The sequence below is a fragment of the Muscardinus avellanarius genome, assembly GCF_963383645.1.
Source record: "Muscardinus avellanarius genome assembly, chromosome: 11".
NCBI classification, from domain to species: Eukaryota; Metazoa; Chordata; class Mammalia; order Rodentia; family Gliridae; genus Muscardinus; species Muscardinus avellanarius.
This window is the reverse complement of record NC_137797.1, coordinates 5,760,958-5,784,340: the sequence shown is the minus strand read 5'-3', so window position 1 is coordinate 5,784,340 and position 23,383 is coordinate 5,760,958. Positions and strand designations below refer to the sequence as shown.

The 23,383-nt window shown below is 53.9% G+C and overlaps 1 protein-coding gene across 1 annotated transcript in view; it reads left to right on the top strand.

The window, feature by feature from the left end:
* Window positions 1–22,701, top strand: part of SAMM50 (SAMM50 sorting and assembly machinery component) — a gene marked incomplete at its 5' end in the record, with an annotated part of 29,161 nt that extends 6,460 nt beyond the window's left edge. The window contains 12 exons of the mRNA XM_080706515.1: window positions 1,972–2,059; window positions 5,127–5,233; window positions 5,831–5,961; window positions 6,166–6,253; window positions 8,553–8,681; window positions 9,134–9,205; window positions 9,824–9,910; window positions 12,013–12,083; window positions 16,033–16,100; window positions 19,783–19,929; window positions 20,692–20,833; window positions 22,582–22,701. Coding sequence (XP_080562641.1) covers window positions 1,972–2,059; window positions 5,127–5,233; window positions 5,831–5,961; window positions 6,166–6,253; window positions 8,553–8,681; window positions 9,134–9,205; window positions 9,824–9,910; window positions 12,013–12,083; window positions 16,033–16,100; window positions 19,783–19,929; window positions 20,692–20,833; window positions 22,582–22,627 — 1,176 coding nt within the window. The 3' untranslated portion in view covers window positions 22,628–22,701. The remainder of the gene's footprint in view (window positions 1–1,971; window positions 2,060–5,126; window positions 5,234–5,830; window positions 5,962–6,165; window positions 6,254–8,552; window positions 8,682–9,133; window positions 9,206–9,823; window positions 9,911–12,012; window positions 12,084–16,032; window positions 16,101–19,782; window positions 19,930–20,691; window positions 20,834–22,581) is intronic.
* Window positions 22,702–23,383: the final 682 nt, after the last annotated feature.

The window sequence follows — 23,383 nt, the reverse complement described above, 5'->3', positions numbered from 1 at the left end:
GGATGGACCCCAAGGGCTTTCTACCTCTGGACTACACTCCCAGGCCTATTTTATATTTTATTCGGAAACAGGGTCTCACTAAGTTGCTGAGAGGCTCACTAAGTAGCTGAGGCTGGCTTCGAACCTGTATGGTCCTCTTGTCTCAGCCTCCCAAGTACTGAGATTATAAGTGTGTGCCACCACGCCTGGTCCTCCAGCCCTTTTTATTTTTTAATTTTTAATTTATTTTTGCAGTACTGGGGATGGAACCTAGAGGCATTGTACCTCCAGTCTACACCCCCAGCCCTATTTTTTGGATCTCATTTCTTTTTGTTTTTGGGGGGATCTGGGGATGGAACCAGGGACATTCAACCCCCAAGCTATACCCACTGCCTGCCCTATTTTTTATTTTTTATTTTTTATTTTGAAACAGGGTCTCACTAAGTAGCTGAGGCTGGCCGCAAACTGCGATCCTCGGATCTCCGCCTCCCGAATGCTGGGATTACGAGCGTGCGCCACCACGCCTGGCTTACTTTTTATTTTGAAATAGATGCTCTCTTACTTGGTGCACGCTGGCTTTGAGCCTGCGGCTCTAGATCACGGTGTCTTGGGTGCCAGCACAGAGCGGCCTGTGGTGGGTGGTGCCTCACTGCAGGGACTGTGTGTCATTTGTTTTAAGCATTTCTCCTTTGACAGACATTCAAGTTGAGTGTTCCCTTCTCATAAATAATCCTGCAGTAAACACTGTCATTTATGTTTGTTGTCTGTATATAACAGACATCTCAGGATAAGTTCCTGTAAGTGGGGTTACTGGGTTATGGGCCACTTTATTGGCTGGCACCCACGTGTTCTCAGAGGGACGCGGCGTCCCGCACTCCTGGGGCACCGAGTGAGCGGCCCTGTCTGGAGAGGAGTGTCGCCCCGCTCCAGGTTCTTCGTGTATTTTCCTGCTTGTGGTTGTCTTCTGGACGCAGCTCTGTCCTCTGGGCTGCTTACCGCCTCTCACCTTCACGGGAGGCCCTTGGCACCTCCCCGTGACCATCCTTGGCTGTAGCATCCACACTGCTGTGTGAGCTCGTCCACGTCCCTGGTTTCAGCTAAACGCAGAGCACCCCGGGCTCAGGTCCAGCCCTGTCGCTGCCGAGCTTTAGCCCCGGCATCACTGTGGGCCTCTCCAGCTCTGTGGCTCGCATCGAAGTCACGGGACTTCCAGTCCCGGCCAGGACTTGTAATTCGGTCCCTCTGACTTCCCCGTGGTGCTGTTCCCTAGCCAGGCAGGAGGCCAGAGCTAAACGTTTTTATAGTCCTTCCTCTTCTGTGTCCTCCGTGGAATCAGCGGCAGCAGCCTCAGCCTCAGCCCTGACTTGTGAGACGCCCTTCCACCCCGCTCGTGGTCTTGCAGGAGCCCTCACCTGCCTGTCCAGTCTCCTCTGAGCAGAACTCCAGGCTCATGCGGGGACCAGCTCTTCTCCAGGAAGCCTGAGCCTGAGTCCCCCGGCCGAGCAGCCTGACCCCTGCGCCCGCGGGAGGAAGCCAGGCTCGCTAGCCACACACGTCCTTCCTATTCTGCCCCCAGTGCTTTTCCTGCTCGTCCTTTTCTGGTTGTCCTTGCAGCAAGAACAGCCTCCTGTCGACAGAAAGAAGTGCTGTTGGCGTGGAAGAGTGGGAGCAGGAGCAGTGCTTAACATCGATGCCCAAGTCGAAACTACCCAAAACTACACACACACACACACACACACACACACATCTCAACAAACAACCTCAGTCACACTTGACTGCGCCCTCCCAGGAAAGCACTGGTGGCCTGGTGCTGCGTGCCTTGTCTCCAACCGGAGGGGGCGTGTGTGCTCCGTGCCCCTGCTGGCTTGCAGGTCTAAGTAGGACTTTCTGGTCTGGGCAGTGCCCTCTTCCTGGGGACACGCTGTCTGGTCACAGCCTCCTGTGCTTCTTTCTGTAGCTTAGAGATTCATGCTCTGCTTTCTTCTCTTACAGGTAATGCGGAAATCTCATGAAGCCCGTGAGAAATTGCTCCGTCTAGGGATCTTTAGACAGGTGGATGTTTTGATTGACACCTGTCAAGGTACATTGGGGTGGTCTTTGTGATTGCTTTTCTGTCTGTCTTCCAGAATCACGGAGCAGTTGTGCCGCCCAGATCTAGATGGCACCTGAGGGGAAGGGGTGTGTGTATGTGTGTGTGTGAGAGACAGACAGACTGACTGACTGGGGATTCCATACAGGAGCATTCATTCTGCCTCTGGACTACACACCAAGCTTTGTTTTTTGTTTTCAGACCTGGTCTAGCTAGGTTGCTGAGAGCCTCACTACGTTGCTGAGGCTATCTTCAACCTGTCTTGGCCTCCCAAGTGCTGGGGTTACAGGCGTGCACCACCAAGCCCCGCTGGGGGTGGGCTTTTGAGTCTGTCTTAGGGAGGGATAGTGGAATTGTCAGCTGAACCCCTGGAATATGCCAGGGCTTCAAGAATGATCCTGATGGAGGGAGCCAGGCTTTTCTCGACGTATTCTAGCCCAGCCACTCCCAACAGGCTCTTGGCAGACCCCATCTCAGTGCGTGCTTTACGGAGAGGAGAGATCCGATTCCTCGTTTGGTTTTGCTCATCTTCTGGAGTGCTGGGTGGTGCTGGGTGGATCTCCCAACTCAGTCAGCATTTGCTCTTTTACCCACAAGGCCTTGCTGCCAGCCAGCCCATACAGGCAGACACTGGGAACAGGCACTGGAGGAGACCCAGGATCCCTGCCTGGGGGCTTTGGGCAGGGGCAGGCGCAGGCAGGGGCATGGTGACCAAGCTGAGTGCGTGAATTTTGGGAAAAGGTGTGGTGTTGGTGTGGGAAGGGATGACCACTGTTCAGGGAGAGGGACAGCACGCTCCAGGCCCAGCGGCCGGAGAGCGTAGTGCGTTGGGTGGACCCCAAGTGTTTAGGGGCGCTGGAATGCAGAGTGTAGGGAGTAAAAGTGATGAGGACAAGGTAGCGGATTAGTCGGGAGGGCGGGTGAGCTGGGTGGCAGAGCGCTGAGCATGTGTGAGACCATGGGCTCCATCCCTAGAGCTGTGAAAGAATAGGAAATATGTGGGTGACCCCGTGAGCTAGCCACCCGTTCAGGATTAAGGGGGGGTGTCCCGAGAAGACACACGTGCGTGGGGTACGTGCAGAAATGGCAAGCTCTGTCTCCACCGTGGGCGCGCTCGTCCTTTGGCGTGTGGGCTCCGCTGGAGCTGGCGGAGCTCCAGCACGAGGGGCCCGAGGCAGGCGGGCTGGGCCCAACCTCCCACTCCCTCCAGTGGCGGAGCACCGCCTCCTCATCCAGCAGGGAAGGAGGATGGGAGCTTTAAGGGCAGCAGCCCGCCGCAGGCGCTGTCCTTGGTGCCGCACATGGTCCTCCCCTCAGGTTTTTGCTAGGACTTAGTCACGTGGCCACACGTAGGTGTAAGGGGCTGAGAGGTAAGAGCTTGGGAAAGCCTGGATTCTGCCTGGACGTGGTTCTGAGGCTGTGGGCCAGTATCGCTCCTTCCCTGGAACCTGGTGGACATGCGGCAGCTTCTTCTGAGTCAACTCTGGTGCCCGGGACCGTGGGGGCCGGGGCCCGTCAGGGGAAGAGAGTTTTGTGCACCCCAGAGCCCTAGGGGCCGCAGCACTGGGACCTGTGTAAAGGTGGCAAGTGTTTACATGCGTGGTACAGTTTGGGTCTCACAGGAGCCAGTGACGTGCCGCTGTCGTTATTTCCTTAAACATATTCCAGCTAATGAAACCAAGACTCCAGGGAGTTTACATAACTTGCCCTGGTCGGCAGTGGCGATTGACTCCCGGCCCCAGGCCGGCCCCCCGTACAGGGCCGCTTTTCTGGGGAGCCATATGTTGGCGGATGGTTTTTAGCCCCCTGCTCCCCCTTTCGTAAACATGGCCCTGCCCCTGGCCAGCGGCTCCACCTCTGCATGGCTCTCCTGGCTGCGCCATGGACTGACCAGCCTTAGAGTGGTGTAGACCAGTGCAGCTGCTGTGAGACGCAGTGGGGCAGACGTGACAGGAAATGCTTGTCCGTGCCCATAGGACGGAGGGCACCCAGAGAGACCCCAGTGCCCGCTAATGCAAGCACTGGTTTATCAGTGGTGACGGGAGCACTGTACACATGAGGTGTTAGTAGCAGAGAGAAATGGGTGTTGGGGCCAGAGGGGCTTATAGAAGACTGGACTTCCTGCTTTCCATACATCCAAACTGCTCTTTTTTTTTTTTTTTTTTTTTTGTGGTACTGGGGCTCCTGGAAGCCCTTCTACTTCCGGGCTACACTCCCAGACCTACTTTTTATATTTTTATTTGGAAACAGGGTCTCTTAAGCCAGTGAGGCTGGCTTCGAACCTGCATGATCCTCCTGTCTCCGCCTCCCAAGGGCGGGGATTACAAGCGTGCGCCACCACGCCTGGCCAAAACTGCTCGAAAAAATAAAGTCTGCTAATTTAAAAAAGAGAGAGAGAGAGGGAAGGCTGCCAAGGCTCTGCCCTCAGTCTGCCAACCCTGAGCCCGTGGAGCCAGTGTGGGGACATCTGGGAGTCTTGACGGCTGCCCAGGGTCCAGCGGGCGAGCACTTGCTCTGTCCTTCCCGTGAGAGGCCGCGCCACGCAGCCCAGCCGCCCTGTGCAGAAGGCGCCGGCTTTGGTGGCTCGTGAGGTGGCTGCCCCCAGCGCAGGCCCTGGCTCGATGCACGACAGAAGTCCCTGCGCCAGGCAGTGATTTAATCAACAGTGTTGTGTGTATCTTTCTCTTCTAGGGTAATTAAAATCCTTGTTGGCATGTGTTCTGACATCCGTTAAATTGAGACCCCAGATATTTGCAGTGACTTCCCTAGCAGGAGAACAGATTTATTTAGCAAGTAATGCTGCAGAGAGCTCTCTCCCTGTGGGAAAGGTTGGCTGCTTTGGGATATATTTTACCGCAGAAGCTAGGAACAGGTTTTTTGGTGTAGAGGTGTGTTTTGATTTTGTGTGGGAGTGTTCTTAAGCTTTAAAATAGATGGCATGTTTTCCAAAAGGGATTATAAAACAAAATGAGCCTTCAGGTTGCTTTTTGTCTTTTTTAGCAGTAGGACTCAAAAGCACCGATCTCTGCTTTTTTACTGTTTGGTTTCATTTCCTCAGGTGACGATGCACTTCCCAATGGGTTAGACGTCACCTTTGAAGTGACTGAGCTAAGGAGATTGACGGGCAGTTATAACACCATGGTTGGCAACAACGAAGGCAGCATGGTAAGGGGGCTTCTGTCTTTCATGTTGCGGTCTGAGGCTGTGCTGTGAAAACATGACTGCGTTCCGTGCTGGTGACGGCGTTGCGCCTTGGCCTGGTGTCACGTGTGCTCGCTCTTTGACTCCCCTGGACCTGCCTAGAATGTGTCTTGAATGTTTGATAATAATACCCGTAGTGAGGGATGAGACGGGAGTGTTGAGATTCCTTTACACTCCAGAGCCTCGAGCTTCACGGCCAGCTCGTCCTTCAGGCTGGTCAGCCAGTGTTCAGGACGTGGGGTCCTCGGCAAAGGCCTGTTGTAGAGAATAAAGGCAGTCACAAAGCTGGATGTGGGAGGCTGGGACAGGAAGATCATGGGTTCAAGGCCACCCTCTGTAACTCAGGGAGATCCTGTTTCAAAATGGAAAATAAAAAAGGGCTGGGTGTAGTTCAGAGGTAGAATGCCTCTGGGTTCCACCCCAGGACTCACCCACACAGCGTAGGTAGGGACGAAGGCCAGGGCTGTGCTCTTGACGGCTTCGTGGCCATCGTGGCCGTTATTAAGAGCCTTCCCTTTGCTGTAGACCACTGGGGTTTTGTTTGTCTCTTTACATCCCTAGGTCCTTGGCCTCAAACTCCCGAATCTTCTAGGACGAGCAGAAAAAGTGACTTTTCAGTTTTCCTATGGAACAAAAGAAACTTCGTACGGCCTGTCCTTCTTCAAACCGCAGCCCGGGAACTTCGATAGAAAGTAGGAAGCCAAGCAGACTGCGGGTACAGGGGCCTGGTTACAGTTAAAATAGATGGCTGCGTGTGCCGGGAAATGTGGCCCACAGCCGCCGCTTCCCGGGCGCTTCCCTCGGGGATGAGCCCCAGGGAAGCCTAGGCCTGCTGCTGTAGATGTGTGCAGGGCGGCCGCGCGCAGCGTCTAAAGCTCTATCCCATTATCTCCTAGTTTCTCTGTAAACCTATACAAAGTTACTGGACAGTTCCCGTGGAGCTCACTTCGGGAGACAGACAGAGGAGTGTCTGCCGAGTACAGTGTAAGTGCCTCCTGTCGGCCCTGCAGACACGGCGAGAGCACAGCGCCCTGTTCACGGATTTCCAAAGGCGTGGGGTGGGGTGGGGCGATGGGCAAACACGGGCTGTGCTCCCGGCGCTGTGCTCCCGGCCCTGTGCTCCCGCCTGGGGCTGGAGAGCTGCTGGGGGCGGTGGTCAGATGCCTCGTGCTCCTGGCTCTGTGCTCCTGGCCCTGTTCTCCCAGCTCGGGGCTGGAGAGTGATTGGCGGCCGGTGGGTCAGATGCCCTGTGCTCCCAGCCCTGTCCTCCTGGCCCTGTTCTCCCAGCCAGGGGCTGGCAGCCGGTGGTCAGATGCCCTGTGCTCCCAGCTGGGGGCTGGAGAACGGCCGGCAGCTGGTGGTCAGATGCCCTGTGCTCCGAGGCGCCTGTGTCCTTCGAGCTGCCACTGGCTCACACGTCACTCGCACCTCGAAGGCTGGGACTCAGTGTGACAGATACAGTTCCTATCTTCTTGTGTGTTTAGCTTCAGGACGTCTCGTTCTTTTTCCTTCCTTTTTCTTCTTTTCTCCTCCCCACCTTTCTAGGCCTTAGCTAGGAAGGAAAGGCCGTAAGACACAGTAGCTCCTGTTCCAAGTTGGGTCGCCCGTGGGCCTGTTAGAAGTGCTTGTACAGGGCCTGCCTTGAGTAGCTTGGCCGGAATCCGGCAACAGCCCGGGGCACTTTTGGTGTGGTCTTCCAAGAACCCTGCCGGCGCTCTAGAGACAGGCTGCCTGGGCCTGACTGCCCTGTCCCTAGTGATGGCTCGACCTGGGTGCAGGGGATAACAGTGCAGCCCCGCCCTTCCCATTCACCCCTGCCGGTGCAGAGCGTTAAGAACCTGGAGCTCGCTAAGGCTGACTGAGCGCGCTGCCACCCAGGGGTAGACGCGAGCACCGCCAGACTTCCATCCCACTCCTCATCTTCCTTGGAGGTCACTGTCAGGCACCTGCCCTGATCCAGCCCCTCCCCTGGTGCTCTCCGGGTACTCCATGCAGCAGCCTCTGAGCTGCAGCAGCCTGTGGTCGCTGAGCGAGGCCAGCAGCGGTCAGGCGTCTTCTCCCCAATGTCCTCCCCTATCTCTTTCTTGAGCCTATTTATTTATTTATTTACTTGTTTTTCTTACTTTATTTCTGCAGTATTGGGGATGGAACCCAGAGGCATTCTACCTCTGAGCTGTACCCCCCTGCCCTGTTTTTTATTCTTTATTTTGAAACCGGGTCTCGCCGAGTTGCGGAGGGCCTCACTAAATAGATGAGGCTGCCCTTGAACCGCGATCCTTCTGTCTCAGCCTCCCGAATGCTGGGATTACAAGCATGTGCCTCCACGCCTGGCTCGAGCCTTTTTAAAAAGCAGGTTCCTAGGAACGCTAGAACAGCGCCTGTCCACAGAGAGGAGGGGGGGAAGATACCGAGCGCAGAACCGCCGAGGGCGGGCACGGGCAGGGAGGGTTGGGCCCCACGTCACTACAGTGGGCCCTGCCAGTGTGGGCAGACCTGTCAGTGTGTCTCCCCGAGTGAGGTGTTCCTGTTCAGAGCGCCTTGTAAGGACGGGGTATCTGAGAAGTTCTGTGTACCGAGGCGAGTGCCCCAGTCTCACCTGCAGGCTGGGCGGGTGTTCTGGGCTCGTGCCTCTGCCTCCCCGACCACAGAGGGCCGTGAGTTTTGCAAGCCCCAGGCACAGACAGGCCAGCATGAGAGGCCTGTGGGGGCTTGGGTCACCTGGCTTCATTGTAAGAGTGAATTAAGTCACTGGTGAACTGCCTGCAGCCACCAGACAGTGTTGTTCTCTGTTCAGAGAGACTGAATATTTCTGAGACAGAAGTCTAAGACTCCCCTCCACAGCTCTGGGGACAGAGGCAGGCGGGCAGGTCGCCTCTGCCTGGAGCCCAGGGCTCACTTGTCAGGCCTCTGGCTGCAGCAGGGTGCTGTCGCTCCTCTGTGACTTGGTCTCCTTGGTCCTCACGTGGTCCCCAGCCTGGCTTCGGATGAGGGTCGGTGGGCGAGTGGGCTGTGGCGGGTGCTCACCGCTTCTGGCCTTTGCAGAGGTGCAGAAGAGGTGCCCCTGTTGTCTCAGGGCGAGCAGCTGTCTGGGCGGCCCCTCTCCTGTGCCCCTGGGGTTCAGCGCATAGCTCTCCCCTTCTTCCTCCGTCCTTCCTTCCCTCCTTCATCCCTTTCTTGCTCTTTCACCTCATTTAAGACACTGGTTTGTTTGGTTAATACTTCGTGATGCCCCATCTGCCTGTGGCGCGGGCCATCTCATCTCTCCTCCACCTGTGCATTGTAGTTCCCCATCTGGAGGACCAGCCACACCGTCAAGTGGGAGGGCGCGTGGCGGGAGCTGGGCTGCCTCTCCAGGACGGCGTCGTTCGCGGTGCGCAAGGAGAGCGGACACTCGCTCAAGTCGTCCCTGTCGGTGAGCAGCCTTCCTGGAGCCGGCTGGCTAGGGTGTCGCTGAGGCGATGGGCGCTGGCTCTGCAGGAGTCCGTGGCCACTGCCCCTGCCGCAAGCTAAGCGGCGTCGTGGTAGTAGGGAAAGGCGTGACTAGAGGGGACCGGAGCTCAGTGTTCAGAGGTGGCTGGCTGAGGTTCCTAGGCCAGGCTGCTGGGCTCGGGAAGAGGGTGAAGCGACCGGCCACAGGTGGGACCCGGCGGCCAGCGCGGTCACCGGGCTGCAGCTCAGCGTCCCACCACACTCCCTGCCGTGGGCGGGTGAGGGCGCCGCGCTGCTGGGGCTTTGGTGGTGGTGACAGGCAAGCAGCGTGAGGTAGTCACGGTCGGTGGGTGCGGGCGGCGTGGTCAGCGCCAGTGAACCCCTTACTCCGAACACTGCTTGCGACGCAGACGCCCTTGTGCACGTGTCTTCCAGCACGCCATGGTCATCGACTCTCGGAACTCCTCCATCCTGCCGAGGCGAGGCGCCCTGCTGAAAGTCAACCAGGTAGGCTTCGCCCTGTGACTCCAGGGCGACCCTTGGGAAATGGGAGCCCCGGCTTCACATGTTTTAAATTTCCTTACTTGTAAGGATTAGTTACAGTTTCCTTTAGTTATATTAGTTAAAAGTATTTCCTTTAATTGTAAAAGTCACCCTAAGGGCCATCTACGGCCAAGCTACACCCCTAGTCTCATTTTTAGTTCTTATTTTGAAGCAAGGTCTCACTGAGCTGCGAAGGGCCTCAGTAGTAGCCGAGGCTGCCCGTGAACTGCAGTCCTCCTGTCTCAGCCTCCCAGTTGCTGGACTCCACGCCTGCGCCGCCACGCCCGGCTCACATATTTATGGAAATTGCGCCAGCTTGCACAAGGTCGGCCAGCGTTTTCCAGACGAGGCCGACGGCCAGACAGTGGTCAGGAGTGTTTGTTGATGCGGCCGCGGGCCGCGGGCTGCGAGCTTCTCCACGTCTCTCATGCTCACTGTTAACACGGCAACAGCTAGGTCAGGGCACCTGGGAGACGAGGCGTTCTCTTGCCTTCTACAAATACAAAACGGCGTGGCTGTAGTGGCAGAAACGTGGCTTGGTGGCGCCCGTGTAAGCGCGTCTGCTCTGGTCCATCCCCACAGGAACTGGCGGGCTACACTGGAGGGGACGTGAGCTTCCTCAAGGAGGACTTCGAGCTCCAGCTGAACAAGCAGCTGGTGTTTGACTCGGTGAGTGCCGCCGGCGCTGGCTGCCCTCCTGCCCAGCGCGGCCCGTGGGACCTGCTCCTGCGTGACTGGCGCTGGCCTGGAGGCCGGAGCCCGTGCTCTACACCAGCGAGAACCGAAGGCCCGGGGCTTACTTCTCTCTAGGGATTATCTGTTCACTGTTTCACGAGGACCCTGGGGACCCTTTCCCCCGTTGTCCGGGGCCTTGGGGGTTGTGCCGTAGCACGGGAAGGCCTCCTTTCCTCTTGATCCCTGTTGCCATGAAAATCCCGAGCCTTTGCCTTGTTTGCCGGGTCACGGGGCCCTGGGTAGTTCTGCGTTTGGGTCTGATTTTCTTTAATCCTGTTCTCGAGAGGGTCCTGTGTCCTGGGAGCCGGAAGCCAGGCCTTCAGCCGTGGGATCAGCTTCCACATAAATAAGGCGAGGGGTGGTGAGTGAGTGGCGGGGCGTGGAAAGGGCTCGGCCACCCTGAGCCTGCTGGAGCTTCCTCGTGAGTTGAGAGTGGTCCCCATGCTGCCAGCGCCCGTGGGTCACTCCCACATGGCCTGGAGCAAGGAGGGCCGAGTGCTGTGCTTGGGCCAGGCTTGGGCATTGCCAGGTGAAGACACTGGGACCTGGGGCAAGTCTGTGCGCTTAAGCGACAGGCTGGGGAAGGAGAGGAACAGGAGGAGGCAGCAGCTTTGACTGGAAAGAGCTCAATGGGGAGCCCGACTAGGAGCCCTAGCCCCATCCCCGAGGTGCGTGTGGGCAAGGCAGATGCTGGTGCTCTTGCTGTCCATAGGGGAGGGTGCCAGAGCCACTTGGAGCGTCCTGGCCGCCGCTCTCTGGGGTGATGGGGCACTGTCCTCCCCAGGAGTGTAGGACACTTGCACCCTTCTCTCCCCTGCTGAAAGTGGCGTCCGCCGGAGCCTGCCACCATGCGTCCTGGCCAATACTCCCCAAGCCAGGCGAGGGCGAGCTGTGCCACGGGCAAGCTCTGTTTTTCTTGTCCAAAGCCTTGTTGAGGCAGGTGCTGGGCGGTCTCCAGCGTGTCAGGAGCCACGGCTCTCCCAGCATGCCACACCACCACGCGTGTATTCCTTAAACCTGTCGAACAATTAGCTGAATCTATCCAAGTGGAGTATAGGTGCTCCTAGTGATGGCTTCATGTCCTGATAAACCCTTGGAGTTGAAAACACCCCCATGATTTAATAATACCCCAAGCCCACTGGCCCACCTGCAATGTGCTAGGGACAGTTAATTATTCTGTCACTGGGCAGAGGCACGTAGCTAGCGCAAAGCCTGAGTGACAGTTGAGTGTTGTAAGGATCTCGTGCAATTACTGAGTACTGTGTGGAAGGTGAAGTGCTTGCACGGCTCTGCCATCGCACCATCTTAGTTGAAAGGCCGGTCGCCCGCTCCGCAGTTGGGAGGTATGCACCCCCGTGGCCTGCTCTGCCCACCTCCGTTCCAGTTTTCATCTGGAGTCCTCACCGAAGCTCCTGAAAGAAATACCTGACTCGCTTTGAAGGTCGTAGGAGTTAGCCAGGACGAGATGAGTGGGGAGGGGAACCTGCTGGGCTGACACCAGGAAGGCGTGGAGCAGGTGGGCGGGCGGGAGAGCTCCGGGGTTCAGTGTCACCGCCTTTGGCCCCGTGGGGCTACCTGCTGTGCACCTGGGGTCACTGAGCCACTCCTGTGGCTGCCTCCTGACCTGAGACTGTTCCCCTGAGGGAGGGCTGGGGTGTGTCTACTTACCTTGTGTAATTGTAGGAGCGCCGTAGCCTGGGCTTGCTATGATGCGAGCTGTGTGTGGGGGTGTGTGCCCCTAATCCTGCGTCTCAGGGCCAGTGCACGGCCTGAGCAGGTGCTGAGGGCTTGTCCAGCGCCCCGTGCTCTGGGTCTGTGGGCCAGGGCTTGTCCTGCTGGCTTCAGCATGGCTTTGTTCACAATCTGAAGTCACCTTTGAGTGAGTTTTCTAGCCTCAGTGAGCTGGGTGGTCTCCCGCCTGTTGCCCCTGGCCCCGCACACCGCGGGCACTTAGGGTGGGGCCGGCTTTCTGTCTGCCACTGCTCACTGGGATGAGGGACACTGGAAAGCAACGGCTGTTTTTTGTATTTCAACAGGTGTTCTCAGCATCTCTCTGGGGTGGGATGTTGGTACCCATTGGTGATAAGCCATCCAGTATTGCTGACAGGTAAGTAATAGTAAAGCTTCAGAGTAAGCTTTTTTTTTTTTTGGTGGTACTGGGGGTGGAACCCAGGGGTTTTCTACGTCCAGGCTATACTCCCAGGCCTATTTTATATTTTATTTGGAAACAGGGTCTCACTAAGTTGCTGAGAGCCTCACTAAGTAGCTGAGGCTGGCTTCGAACCCGTGCGATCCTCCTGTCTCAGCCTCCCAAATGCCGGGATTACAAGCGTGCGCCACCACGCCCAGCCAGAGTAGGCTTTTTAAAGTTTATAAAGAATATGGCTGATAGCCAGATGTGGTGGCACACGCTTGTAATCCCAGTACTTGGGAGGCTGAGACAGAAGGATCCAGGTTCGCGGCCAGCCTCAGCTACTTAGCGAGGCCCTGTTTGAAAAAATAAAGAATAAAGCCAGGCATGGTGGCACATGCTTGTAATCCCGGCATTTGGGAGGCTGAGACAGGAGGATTGTGGTTCTCAGACAGCCTCAGCTAATACTGAGTGAGGCCCTTTGCAATTATGTGAGCCCTTGTTTCAAAGTAAAGAATTAAAAATAGGGCAGGGGGTGTAGCTCAGAGGTAGAATGTCCCTGGTTTCCATCCCCAGTACCACACACACACAAAAAAGAAAAAAGAAAAAAAAATTGGGCTAGGGGTAGTTCAGAGGTAAAATGTTACACACACACACTATCTCCCCCCCCCCCCCCCCCACTTTTCAGAGAGCTAATAGCAATTTCTATTTCCACCAGCGGGGCAGTCGTACTTGTTACTTTGAAATACTAGTCTCTGTCTCAAGGGCAAAAACTGTCTTCAGCCTGCATTAGTTAAATTGTGTTAACTTAAACAGCTTTGGCCTTTTGCATGGCAATTTGGAATTACAGTTACCCTACATTTATTATGTTTTCTGTATTGGGGATTGAATCTATGTGCATTCTCCCTCTTAGCTATACCCTTTTTATTTTGAAACAAAGTCTCATTAAGTTCCTCAGCCTAGTGTCAGACCTGTGATCCTCTCGTCTCAGTTTCCCAAATCCTGGGATTACGGTGTGCGCCATCATGCCTGGCCTATCATAAACCTAAATTTTATTTATTTATTTATTTTGTGGTACTGGCGGTGGAACCCAGGGGCTTTTCTACCTCCGAGCTATATTCTCAGACCTATTACATATACTTTATTTGGAAACAGGGTCTCACTCAGTTGCTGAGAGCCTCACTAAGTAGCTGAGGCTGTCTTTGAACCTGTGAGATCCTCCTGCCTCAGCCTCTCAAGCGCTGGGATTACAAACGTGTGCCACCACGCCTGGCTAAATCTAAATTTTAAAAGTATTTTTATAAGTATGTAAAAATTAATATTGTTACTTTTTTAATTTTGCAGTACTTGGGATGGAACCAGGGGGCATTCTACCTTTGAGCTACACCCCTAGTCCTAGTTTTTATTCTTTATTTTGAAACGGTCTCACTGAATTGAAAGGGGTTTTATTTTTTTTTATTTTTTTATTTTTTATTTTTGGTGGTACTGGGGTTCCTCGAAGTCCTTCTACCTCCGGGCTACACTCCTAGACCTATTTTTACATTTTTATTTGGCAACAGGGTCTCCTAAGCCAGCATGCGCGGCTGGCTTCAAACCTGCGCGATCCTCCTGTCTCTGCCTCCCAAGCGCGGGGATGACAAGCGTGCGCCACCACGCCCAGCTGAAAAGGGTTTTATGAAGTATCTGAGGCTGTCCGTGAATGGCCTCCCAAATGCTGGGATTACAAACTTGCCCCACCCACCTGGCTATATTGTAGCTTTTTTTTTTTTTTTTTTTGGTGGTACTGGGGTTCCTGGAAACCCTTCCACCTCTGGCTACACTCCCACGGGCTACACTCCCAGACCTATTTTTATACTTTTTTATGTGGAAACCGGGTCTCTTAAGCCAGCGCAGCTGGCTTCGAACCTGGGCAATCCTCCTGTGGGCCACCATGCCCCAGCTATTGTAGCATTTTAGATAAGTAAAAAGTGTTTGATAAAAAGTAAAAATTGTAGCCTTTTTTTTGAGGTACTGGGGATGGAACTCCGGGACATTCTACGTCCAAGCTATACCCCCAGCTCTATTTTGTATTCTTTATTTTGAAACAGGGTCTTACTAAGTTGCAAAGGGTCTTCCTAAGTAGCTGAGGCTGTCCACCAGCTGTGATCCTCCTGTCTCAGCCTCCGGAATGCTGGGATTACAAGCTTGCGCCAACATGCCTGGCCGAAATGTAGCATTTTTCATAAGAATAAAAGGCTTAAAACTACCTTATGTAAGATTACCCAGTAGAGAAAGGATTCAGGCCTAGTGAAGTCATGCTGAAGGAGAGCCACATAATTTAAAAAGTAATGAGGTAGATGTCTGTAAGTAAACAAATTGGTTGTGAATATTTTAAGTGATTTCTTTCTGATTGGGGCAGACCCCACTGCGCGCACTCGGGGCGGCAGGTGTAACGCTGAGCGCCTGTGGAGTCGGCTGCCCTGCCGGTGACCGTGGCCACTCCGAGGCTCCCGTCCACTGCAGTCGGCAGGCCAGGAAGGGGACGGAACCTTCCACTTCGGTTATGTGCTTCTGCAATCGCTTGAGTTCTTTCAGAAGAACAGTGTGTGCGTGTTAAAGTACAGCTCACAGCCAGCATGGTGGCGCAGGCTGAGACAGGAGGATCACAGGTTTGAGGCTAGCCAGACTCAGTAATTTAGCGAGACTCTGGAAATAAGAAAGAAATAGAGCTGGGAGTGTAGCTCCCAGCATCACAAAAACAGAAACAAGCAAAACTTTGCTATTTGCTTTTGTGGTAATGTTAATGGACTATTCAGAAAAGATTTACTTAGAAATCCCAAATCATAGATGCTTTTATGCGGCTCAAAACCCATGTGGCCTGGTCCCTGCGTGGTAGTGCAGTCATGCGGAGTGCGGCTTGCTGCCGCACGGTGGCCCTGGAAGGCCACAGGCTCAGAGAGCTGCACCCGGCCCTGGGGACCCTGCCAGCCTTCACAGGCCACACCTCCCGTTATCTGAGTTCCCTTCTTAGTAATTAGCACCGTTTAAAACCGGGTCCTAAAGTGCTCTTTGGTGTCTTCGAGAGTAGATGGGATTTCCAGTCATTTTTAATTCATTCTTTTATTCAATAATCCAGTCCATTAGTGAACACAGGAGGAATTAGCTCTTTAAAATTTAAAAAAAAAAAATTACACAACCCTAGCCAGGAGTGGTGGGCACACTTGTAATCTCAGCACTTGGGAGGCTGAGACAGGAGGATCGTGGTTCCTGGACAGCCTCGGCTACTTAGTGAGGCCCTTTGCAACTCAGTGAGACCCTGTTTCAAAATAAAGAATAAAAATCTAGGGCTGGGGGTATAGCTCAGTGGTAGATGCCCCTGGGTTCCATCCCCAGTACTGCAAAAAAAAATAAAAAAATTACAAATTACAAAGCTTTTTTGTCTAATTAGGTATCATTGTAGATGATGCAAAGAAAATTTAATATGCTGGTTCTGTTTTGGTCTTTTTCCTATTAATATTGTTTCCCCTGCCCCCTTGTGACGTTGGGGCCGTAGCATTAGTTGTACCCTGCTCTTTTCAACTCTGCATTGCGGTGCGAGCCCGCGGGAGGCTGGGGCGCTTGTGAAGGGGTCGAGTTCCTGGCCGGCAGCTTGGCCCTTGTGGAGGGGTAGTCCTCTGTCCCCCTCCCGAACGCCTTTCTGCTCGCGACATCTCCTAAGGCTTGCGGCTTCTGTTGAGCTGACTCGGTTTCAGTTGGATTCGAAGGTTAGTCTCATGACGTGGCCACACTTGTGCCTATCCTCATCTTTTCCTAAATGCTCTGCGTGTGGAAATGACGCGGCTCCTTCAGAACCAGAGTGGGTCTAGCGGGTGCTCTCTCCACCTGGTGGCGCAGTGTGGTTTTCGCCGGGTGGGTGACGGGCCTCTGATGTGTCGTTCTGTCCTAGGTTTTACCTCGGAGGACCCACCAGTGTCCGTGGATTCAGCATGCACAGCATCGGGCCCCAGAGCGAAGGTCTGTCCTTTCCCGGAGCTCAGCGAGCAGCTGTGCGCCTGCGCCTTCCTTAAATTAGTGCTTCACACAAAATACATCAGGCAGCAGTGGGGATATTGGTATTTATTGAGTGGATCATAGAAAAACGAGAAGATATATCTAAGCAAAAATATTTGAAAGTGCCTCATAGTCCCACACCAGAGAGAACACGTGTGGATGCTCATTGTACATTCTCTTCAGGCTTTACTTGTACTTACCTTCACACGTTCTCTTATCCCCATTTTATTTTACTTTATTTATTTATTTAGGTACTGGAGATTGAACTCAGGGGCATTTTACCTCTAAGTTATACCTCCAGGCCTTTTTTAAATTTTTTATTTTGAAACAAGGTCTTACTAAGTTGATGAGAGTCTCACTACTTGCTGAGGCTGTCCTCAACCCTGTGATCCTCCTGTTCAGCCTCCCAAGTACTGGGATTACAAGCTTGTACCACCATGCCTGGCTTTTTTTCTATTTTGATAGAATCTCACAAAGTTGCAGAGGGTCTCACTAAGTTACCAAGGCTGCCAACCTGTGATCCTTCTATCTCAGCCTTCCCAGTCCTGGGATTACAAGTGTGTGCCACCACACCTGGCTTACATACTGATTTTGTGTGTGTGTGGGGGGGGGGGGTGCGAGGGATTGAACCCAGGGGCATTCTATCTTGCACCAGCCTGATTTTTTTAGTTCTTTTTTTTTTTTTTTTTTTTTTTTTTGGTACTAGGGATGGAACCCAGGGGCATTCTACCTCCGAGCTACACCCCCAGCCCTATTTTTTACTTTTTATTTTGAAACAGGATCTCACTGAGTTGCAGAGGGCCTCACTAAGTAGCTGAGGCTGTTTGTGAGCCATAATCCTACTGTCTCAGCCTCCCAAATGCTGGGATTACAAGCGTGCGCCACCTGCCTGGCTTGCTTGCTTATTTATTTATTTATTTATTTATTTATTTATTTATTTATTTACAGTACTGGAGATGGAACCCAGGGCCATTCTACCTCTAAGCTACACCCCCAGTCCTATTTTTTATTCTTCAGTTTTGAAACAGGGTCTCACTAAGTTGCAGAGGGCCTCACTAAGCTGAGGTTGGCTGCGAACCTGCGATCCTCCTGTCTCAGCCTCCTGAATGCTAGGATTACAAGTGTATGCCATCATGCCTGGCTTCCATACTGATTTCTAATGTAGTTCATTCACCATCCCACACAGTAACAATGGTATATTTTTATGGGAATAAATACTTTTTACTTATTTCTTTTTATTTTGAGACGGGTCTCACTAAGTTGTCCAGGCTGACCTAGAATTTTTCAGTCCTCCTGCGTAGCTGGGATGATAGACACGTACCACCACACCCAGCTACTTTATTATTTTTAATACCTACATATTTTATCTTTTCCTATCATTGTTTTTTTAACTAATTTATATGGTTATTCATTTATGTCTTTTCAGTGGTGCTGGGGATGGAACCCAGGGTCTCACACGTGCTAGGCAAAGGTTCTACCATTGAGCCATGCTGAGTGCATGGTACTGGGGTTTCTGGAAGCCCTTCTACCTCGGGGCTATGCTCCCAGACCTATTTTATACTTTTTTATTTGGAAACAGGGTCTCTTAAGCCTGCGCGGCTGGCTTCGAACCTGCGCGATCCTCCTGTCTCCACCTCCCAAGTGTGGGGATTACAAGCGTGCGCCACCACGCCTGGCATCCCCAGCCCTTTTTACTTTTTATTTTGAGACAGGATCTTGCAGTTTTCCAGGCTGAACTCGAGCTTATAATCTTCCTGCCTCTGCTTCCATAGTCTGGGATTACAGGCGGCCCACCAGACCCAGCTGGCTTCCTTAGCTTTTCAAAACATCTCCCTACCTTCCTTCCTTCCTTTCATTTTGTTCTGTGGATAAACAGTGACGACCCTGCATTACGTTTTGTAGAAAGTATACTTTGTTTCTTTTAATTTTTTTTACATTGCTTTATTAGAATGTCATTTTTTAGAAAATAATAATTTGCTGATTCGTTTTCTTTTTATTTTAAGGATGTATGATAAACTGACTATATGAAAGTTTCAAAGTCTTCTACTTACCTGGAAAGTAAAATACAAATGGTATTATAAGAGGTCATAGGTAGGATGCTGTGGGCAAGAATATAAATTGCTGTGATATTTCTTATAAGTAATTTGATGTATCGACAGTCTAAAATTATGTTATTCTTAAGGATTATTAGAAATACTATTTTTAAGCCCCAAACGAAACTAGAAACCTAAATGCCCATCCACAATAGAACTGACAAACAATAGAGACTGCCGCTTGCTGGATGCAGAGGCCCGAGCAGGAGCCGGTGAGCCAGAGGAGGTGGGGGCCCCTCCCCTCAGAGGTCAGAGGCAGCTTGACACCCGGAGAGGAGTGGATACGGTTCTGTTACTACTCAGGCACAAAAGTCGTATTTTCAAAGAATCCATAGCATTCAGAGGAAATGCCTTAAAAAACTGAAAAAGGCAAGCTAAAAACTAACTATATAGCCGGGTATGGTGGTGCATGCCTGTAATCCCAGTTCTCGGGAGGCGGAGAAAGGAGGATTGAAGGCTCAAGGCCAGCCTCAGGAACTTAGCGAGACCCTGCTTCCACATAAAAACTTAAAGTTACATGAGCCACATTTTACTTAGTTATGCATTATAATCCACTAGAAGAAAGAACACCAGGATACTAGCTGGTTACCCAAATGGTAGAAATCTAGGTGTACTCATTTTTCCTGTCTCTGTGGGTCGGCTTCTCTGCAGTGAGTTTCTTCCTCCCTTTCCTCTGGGGGCCTCCTGAACACTAGGCCGGTGCGCTGCAGCCCCAGCCGGGGTGCTTATTTCGGACGAGCAGGAGGCAGTGTCTGGGAAGCGTAACCAAAGCTCCTGCCGTTTGCCGCTCTCGGCTGCACGAGGCACTGAAGGGACTGAGACGCTGAACGCCTTCTATGAGTAAATAGCTCAGCCTTGAGGTTAATGTTGGAGACGTGGTGTTTTTATTTTTCACGTATGTCATTTTGTATTAGAGGGGAATAAGATACCTTAAAAATAGTATTTTACAAGAAAATAAGAAAATATAAACATGAAAGCTAGAGGGGTTTGTGGCTTTGATGTTACTGTCATTTATAGTTAAAATGTAATGGGTGGGAGTGTTCTTAGAAATAATGCAAATGTCTGCTCTGGGTGGATGGCCTTGAGCTTTGGCAGAAATAACCTTTGCCAAAAATAACAAGAGTCCAAGTGGCCCCAGCCACTGAAAAGTGGCCTCTTTTCTGCGGTGGACACACACACGCATGCACCATGTGGTTAACCGTGTGCGGCCGTGCCAGGGGCAGCAGGACAGGTTGCAGACCACGCATTGCATTTGCCAGGCAGAGACCTTGACATTTTTCTTTATCCCAAACATTTCACATATATGATAAATTACAGAGTTCATTCTTTCCTCAGGTACACTGCCTCACTCCCCACATCCCTCAGTTAAATCAAAATGTAAAATAAACCAGGAGAAAAAAATGATTAAGACGGGGCCAGCAGCACAAAGCCAGGGATGGGTGGGTCCTTGAGCAGCGCGTGGCGGCCATCTTACTCAGCTGTCGGCCGGCCAGCGGTACTGCGAGGTCCAGCTGGCCAGACCCTGTCTCCCTTCTGCACCCTCCCTTGCCTAGGAGACTACCTGGGTGGAGAGGCGTACTGGGCCGGTGGTCTGCACCTGTACTCCCCGCTGCCTTTCCGGCCGGGCCAGGGTGGCTTTGGAGAACTCTTCCGAACCCACTTTTTCCTCAATGCGGGAAACCTCTGCAACCTCAACTACGGTAAGACTGGCGCCCCAGATGCACGCTCCCTACTCGCGCTCCCGGAGAAACCTGGGTGAGGCTGTTGTTCTGTGTTTAAAGGCACAGTACAGAAGTAGCTGGCTGACTTTATAGATTGTGGTCTTTACATCTAAGGACAGTACCTTCCTTAAAAAGAAAAGAAAGTAACAGATATTTCCACTAAACTGATATAGTACACCCAGAATCAGTTGTTGATTGAATGAACAAATCTCAGGAAAGAGTCCTCTAATGCCGTCTTGTAAGGGAGAGCCTGTTGGTTCAGCCCCGCGGCAGTCTAACTGCACGGTCATTGTGGCCCCAGAGCCGGGCAGGTTCGGCCCTGGCCTTAGGGAGCTCACTGTGGACGCTCGGCCTCAGCCAGGCTTTGGAGCGGGCTTCCCGGTGGGCAGGGGTGGCCCGAGCCATTCTAGGCGGAGAGAGCAGAAGATGGCAGACCCCAGGCTTGAGGGGCGCGCTGCTTCCCGGGCGGTGCTTAAGCGTGGGCCAGGCAGACCCCAGGCTTGAGGGGCGCGCTGCTTCCCGGGCGGTGCTTAAGCGTGGGCCAGGCAGACCCCAGGCTTGAGGGGCGCGCTGCTTCCCGGGCGGTGCATACATGTGGTCCAGGCCTCCCGGCCGGGTCCTACCAACCTCCTGCATGCTGGAATGTCTCAGCCTGCCTTTAAAGATGAGCACAGGGCCAGGCTTGCCTCAAACCGCTGGGTCAGGACGGATGCGCACCCGATTACACCCCTTTCTCTTCAGGGGAGGGCCCCAAGGCCCACATTCGCAAACTGGCTGAATGCATCCGCTGGTCGTACGGTGCGGGAATCGTCCTCAGGCTCGGCAACATCGCGCGGCTGGAGCTGAACTACTGCATCCCCATGGGAGTGCAGGGCGGCGACAGGTGCGTGCCGGCTCCAGTGGGGAGGGACGGCTCCAGGTTGGAGGAACGTGCGCTGCCTGCCCTCCCTGGGTGCCTTGCGCTTGTCTGTCAGGGATTGGTTTGAGTACAGGACTCCCCAGGACACCAGAATCCAGACTCCCAAGTCCCTTACTTACAATGCATGATATTTGCACGTAACCCATGCACATCCTCCCGTATACTGTCAGCCATCCCTAAGTGACTGTAATACTAGCACGGCGCCTGCACATCTCTTGTGGATTTGGGGCAGTATTACAGGTAACCGCAGAGTCAAGTTTTACTTTTTGGAACTGCATAGAATGTTTCCAAATATTGTTGACATACAGTTCGCTGAGTGAAGGCCGAGCCCACTGATACAGAGGGCTGACTGTATTGAGAGGGTGAGTGGCCGAAGGCGTTTACAGCACAGAAGTTGAGTACATTTCTTATATTACTCAGTAGGCTTTCCGTAAGTGTCAAGTGTTGTCCTAGTAGTGTACATCAGGCGGCGTGGGCTGCCACAACAGAGCCCCCTAGACAGTGCTGAACCCTCCTGCAGATCCCTGGTTCCGGGGCTTGGGCAGCGAGGACCAAGGCGTGGCAGCCTCGGTTCCCGCGTGGCCCGTCCTGGAGGCCCGCCCTCATGCCCTGGCTGGCGTGGCCGCCTCCCGACGCCCAGCACCAGGTCAGAGGATGCCCTGCTGGCATGTGGTCTGGGCGGCACCTCTGCAGACCACCCACAACCATGCTGGGCTCCACACAGCTCGCCATTGCAGTACCAACAGGGTCCACCAGGTGTCAGCACGCTCCGGGCAGAGCCGCGGGGACACCGGCTCTGCTTATCCAGCCTTTCTCAGGTGTTTTTCAGACAGGTTGCACTCAGCTTTGCCTCTGCCTCTGGGATTAAATCTGAGAAATAGCTATCAGACTAGTGGTTTCTTGTAGAAGCAGCAGCCTGCTCTGCACATGATACTTGCAGACCAGAGCAGGGAGGCCTCTGCCCCAGGCAGACAGCAGCTGTCTCACCACCACGGGGTGGGGGTGGCAGCAGACGGTGGGCTGCAGACACCATCCAGGGTCCGCCTGGCACCCTCCAGCGCGGGGTCACAGTGTGGCGTGGCCTGAAGCGTTATCATCGAAGTGAGAGTGTGTGAGGGTAGATGGCGTTGCTTGGGTTTAACCTTCATGTCTAACGTCAGGCAGCGGCAGGGTGGGAGTCCATGTGTGGAAGGTCCTTAGGAAGGGTCCCGCAGTTATGCAGGCGCTTTGGTCAGGAACCGAGGCCTTTGTGAAAGTGGAGACATGTTTTGGAGAGAGTTTGGCCCTGGCAGGGGCTGTGGCCTCGTCACCCCTGGTGTCTTCGGGAGCCCAGTCCCTGGTGACCCCACCCCAGAGGGGTGCACAGCTCAGGGTGGGAAGACCAGCCATCCAGCGGTGGGGGGGCGAGGCCCCAGGAACTGGGAGCTGAGCTGCGTCTTCTGCAGGGAGGGGCTATGGCTTTGGACGCAGGCCCAGGGTGCGGTGTGGCTGGACCCAGGGTTTATGAGGGTCAGCAGGGAGGGGACGTAATGGCAGATTTCTGTCTCTGAAGGCTGAAAGGAAGCGGGCTGGCTGGTGGAGGGCGAGGGCGAGGGCGAGGCCGGGCTGGCGGAGGAGGAGGTTGTGGAAGCCGGGTGGCGGCAGCGCCTGAACCACCCAGCACTCCGCAGTGAGACTGCATCCTGCTGTGTCTGACTCTTCCTTGTTTCTAGGATATGCGATGGCGTCCAGTTTGGAGCTGGGATAAGGTTCCTGTAGCCAGCGCTCGCTCCAGGAGCAGCTCGGGACTCGGGAGTCTGTGCCGCACCTTCTCAGAAGAAACAGCAAGCGGCTTGGGCCGCCGTCCTGTGGAAACTATGTCAATAAATTTTAAAGACCACACTCGGCTGCGTGGATCTGGCCCCATGCCACCGTCCCCGAGGACCGCCTTGCCCTGGCCCTGGCCCTCCAACTCAGCCTCCCTGTCGGGTTCCTGTACACGGAAAGCATCCGGCAGGGCCAGAGCACGCGGTCCTGCCTGCAGAGGCCGTGTGAGCCGGGGTGCCAGAGAGGCCGTCCGCGGGTCCACAGTGCTGAGGGGACGTGGGTGACAGACACCGAGACAGTGGCAACCACAGCACCGAGTGTTGGCTCCCTGGGGTGCCTCAGGAGTGCCGCAGACCCGGTGTCTTGTCCAGCACACGTCCTTACCTCGTGGGGAGAATGCAAGTCCAAGACGGCCTCGCTGGGCTGGCATGGGGCGGAGCAGGTCTGCGTCCCGGACCCTGAGAGAATCCTCTGCCCAGCTGCTAGAGCTACGGTCTTTGACCAGTGGCTCCCACCTTCCGAGCCAGCAGCTTCCCTCTCTGATTTTTCTGCCTCTGTGTTCTCTTCCAAAGACTGGCTAATTTGGACCCACCATATAGCCCGGGATAATCTTGTTTTGTTTTGCAGTCAGCTGGTTAGCACCCTGCTGCCCTCCCCTCCCTGGCTGCGAGGTGACGCTCAGCTGTCATCCCTCGGTATCCTCCTTTT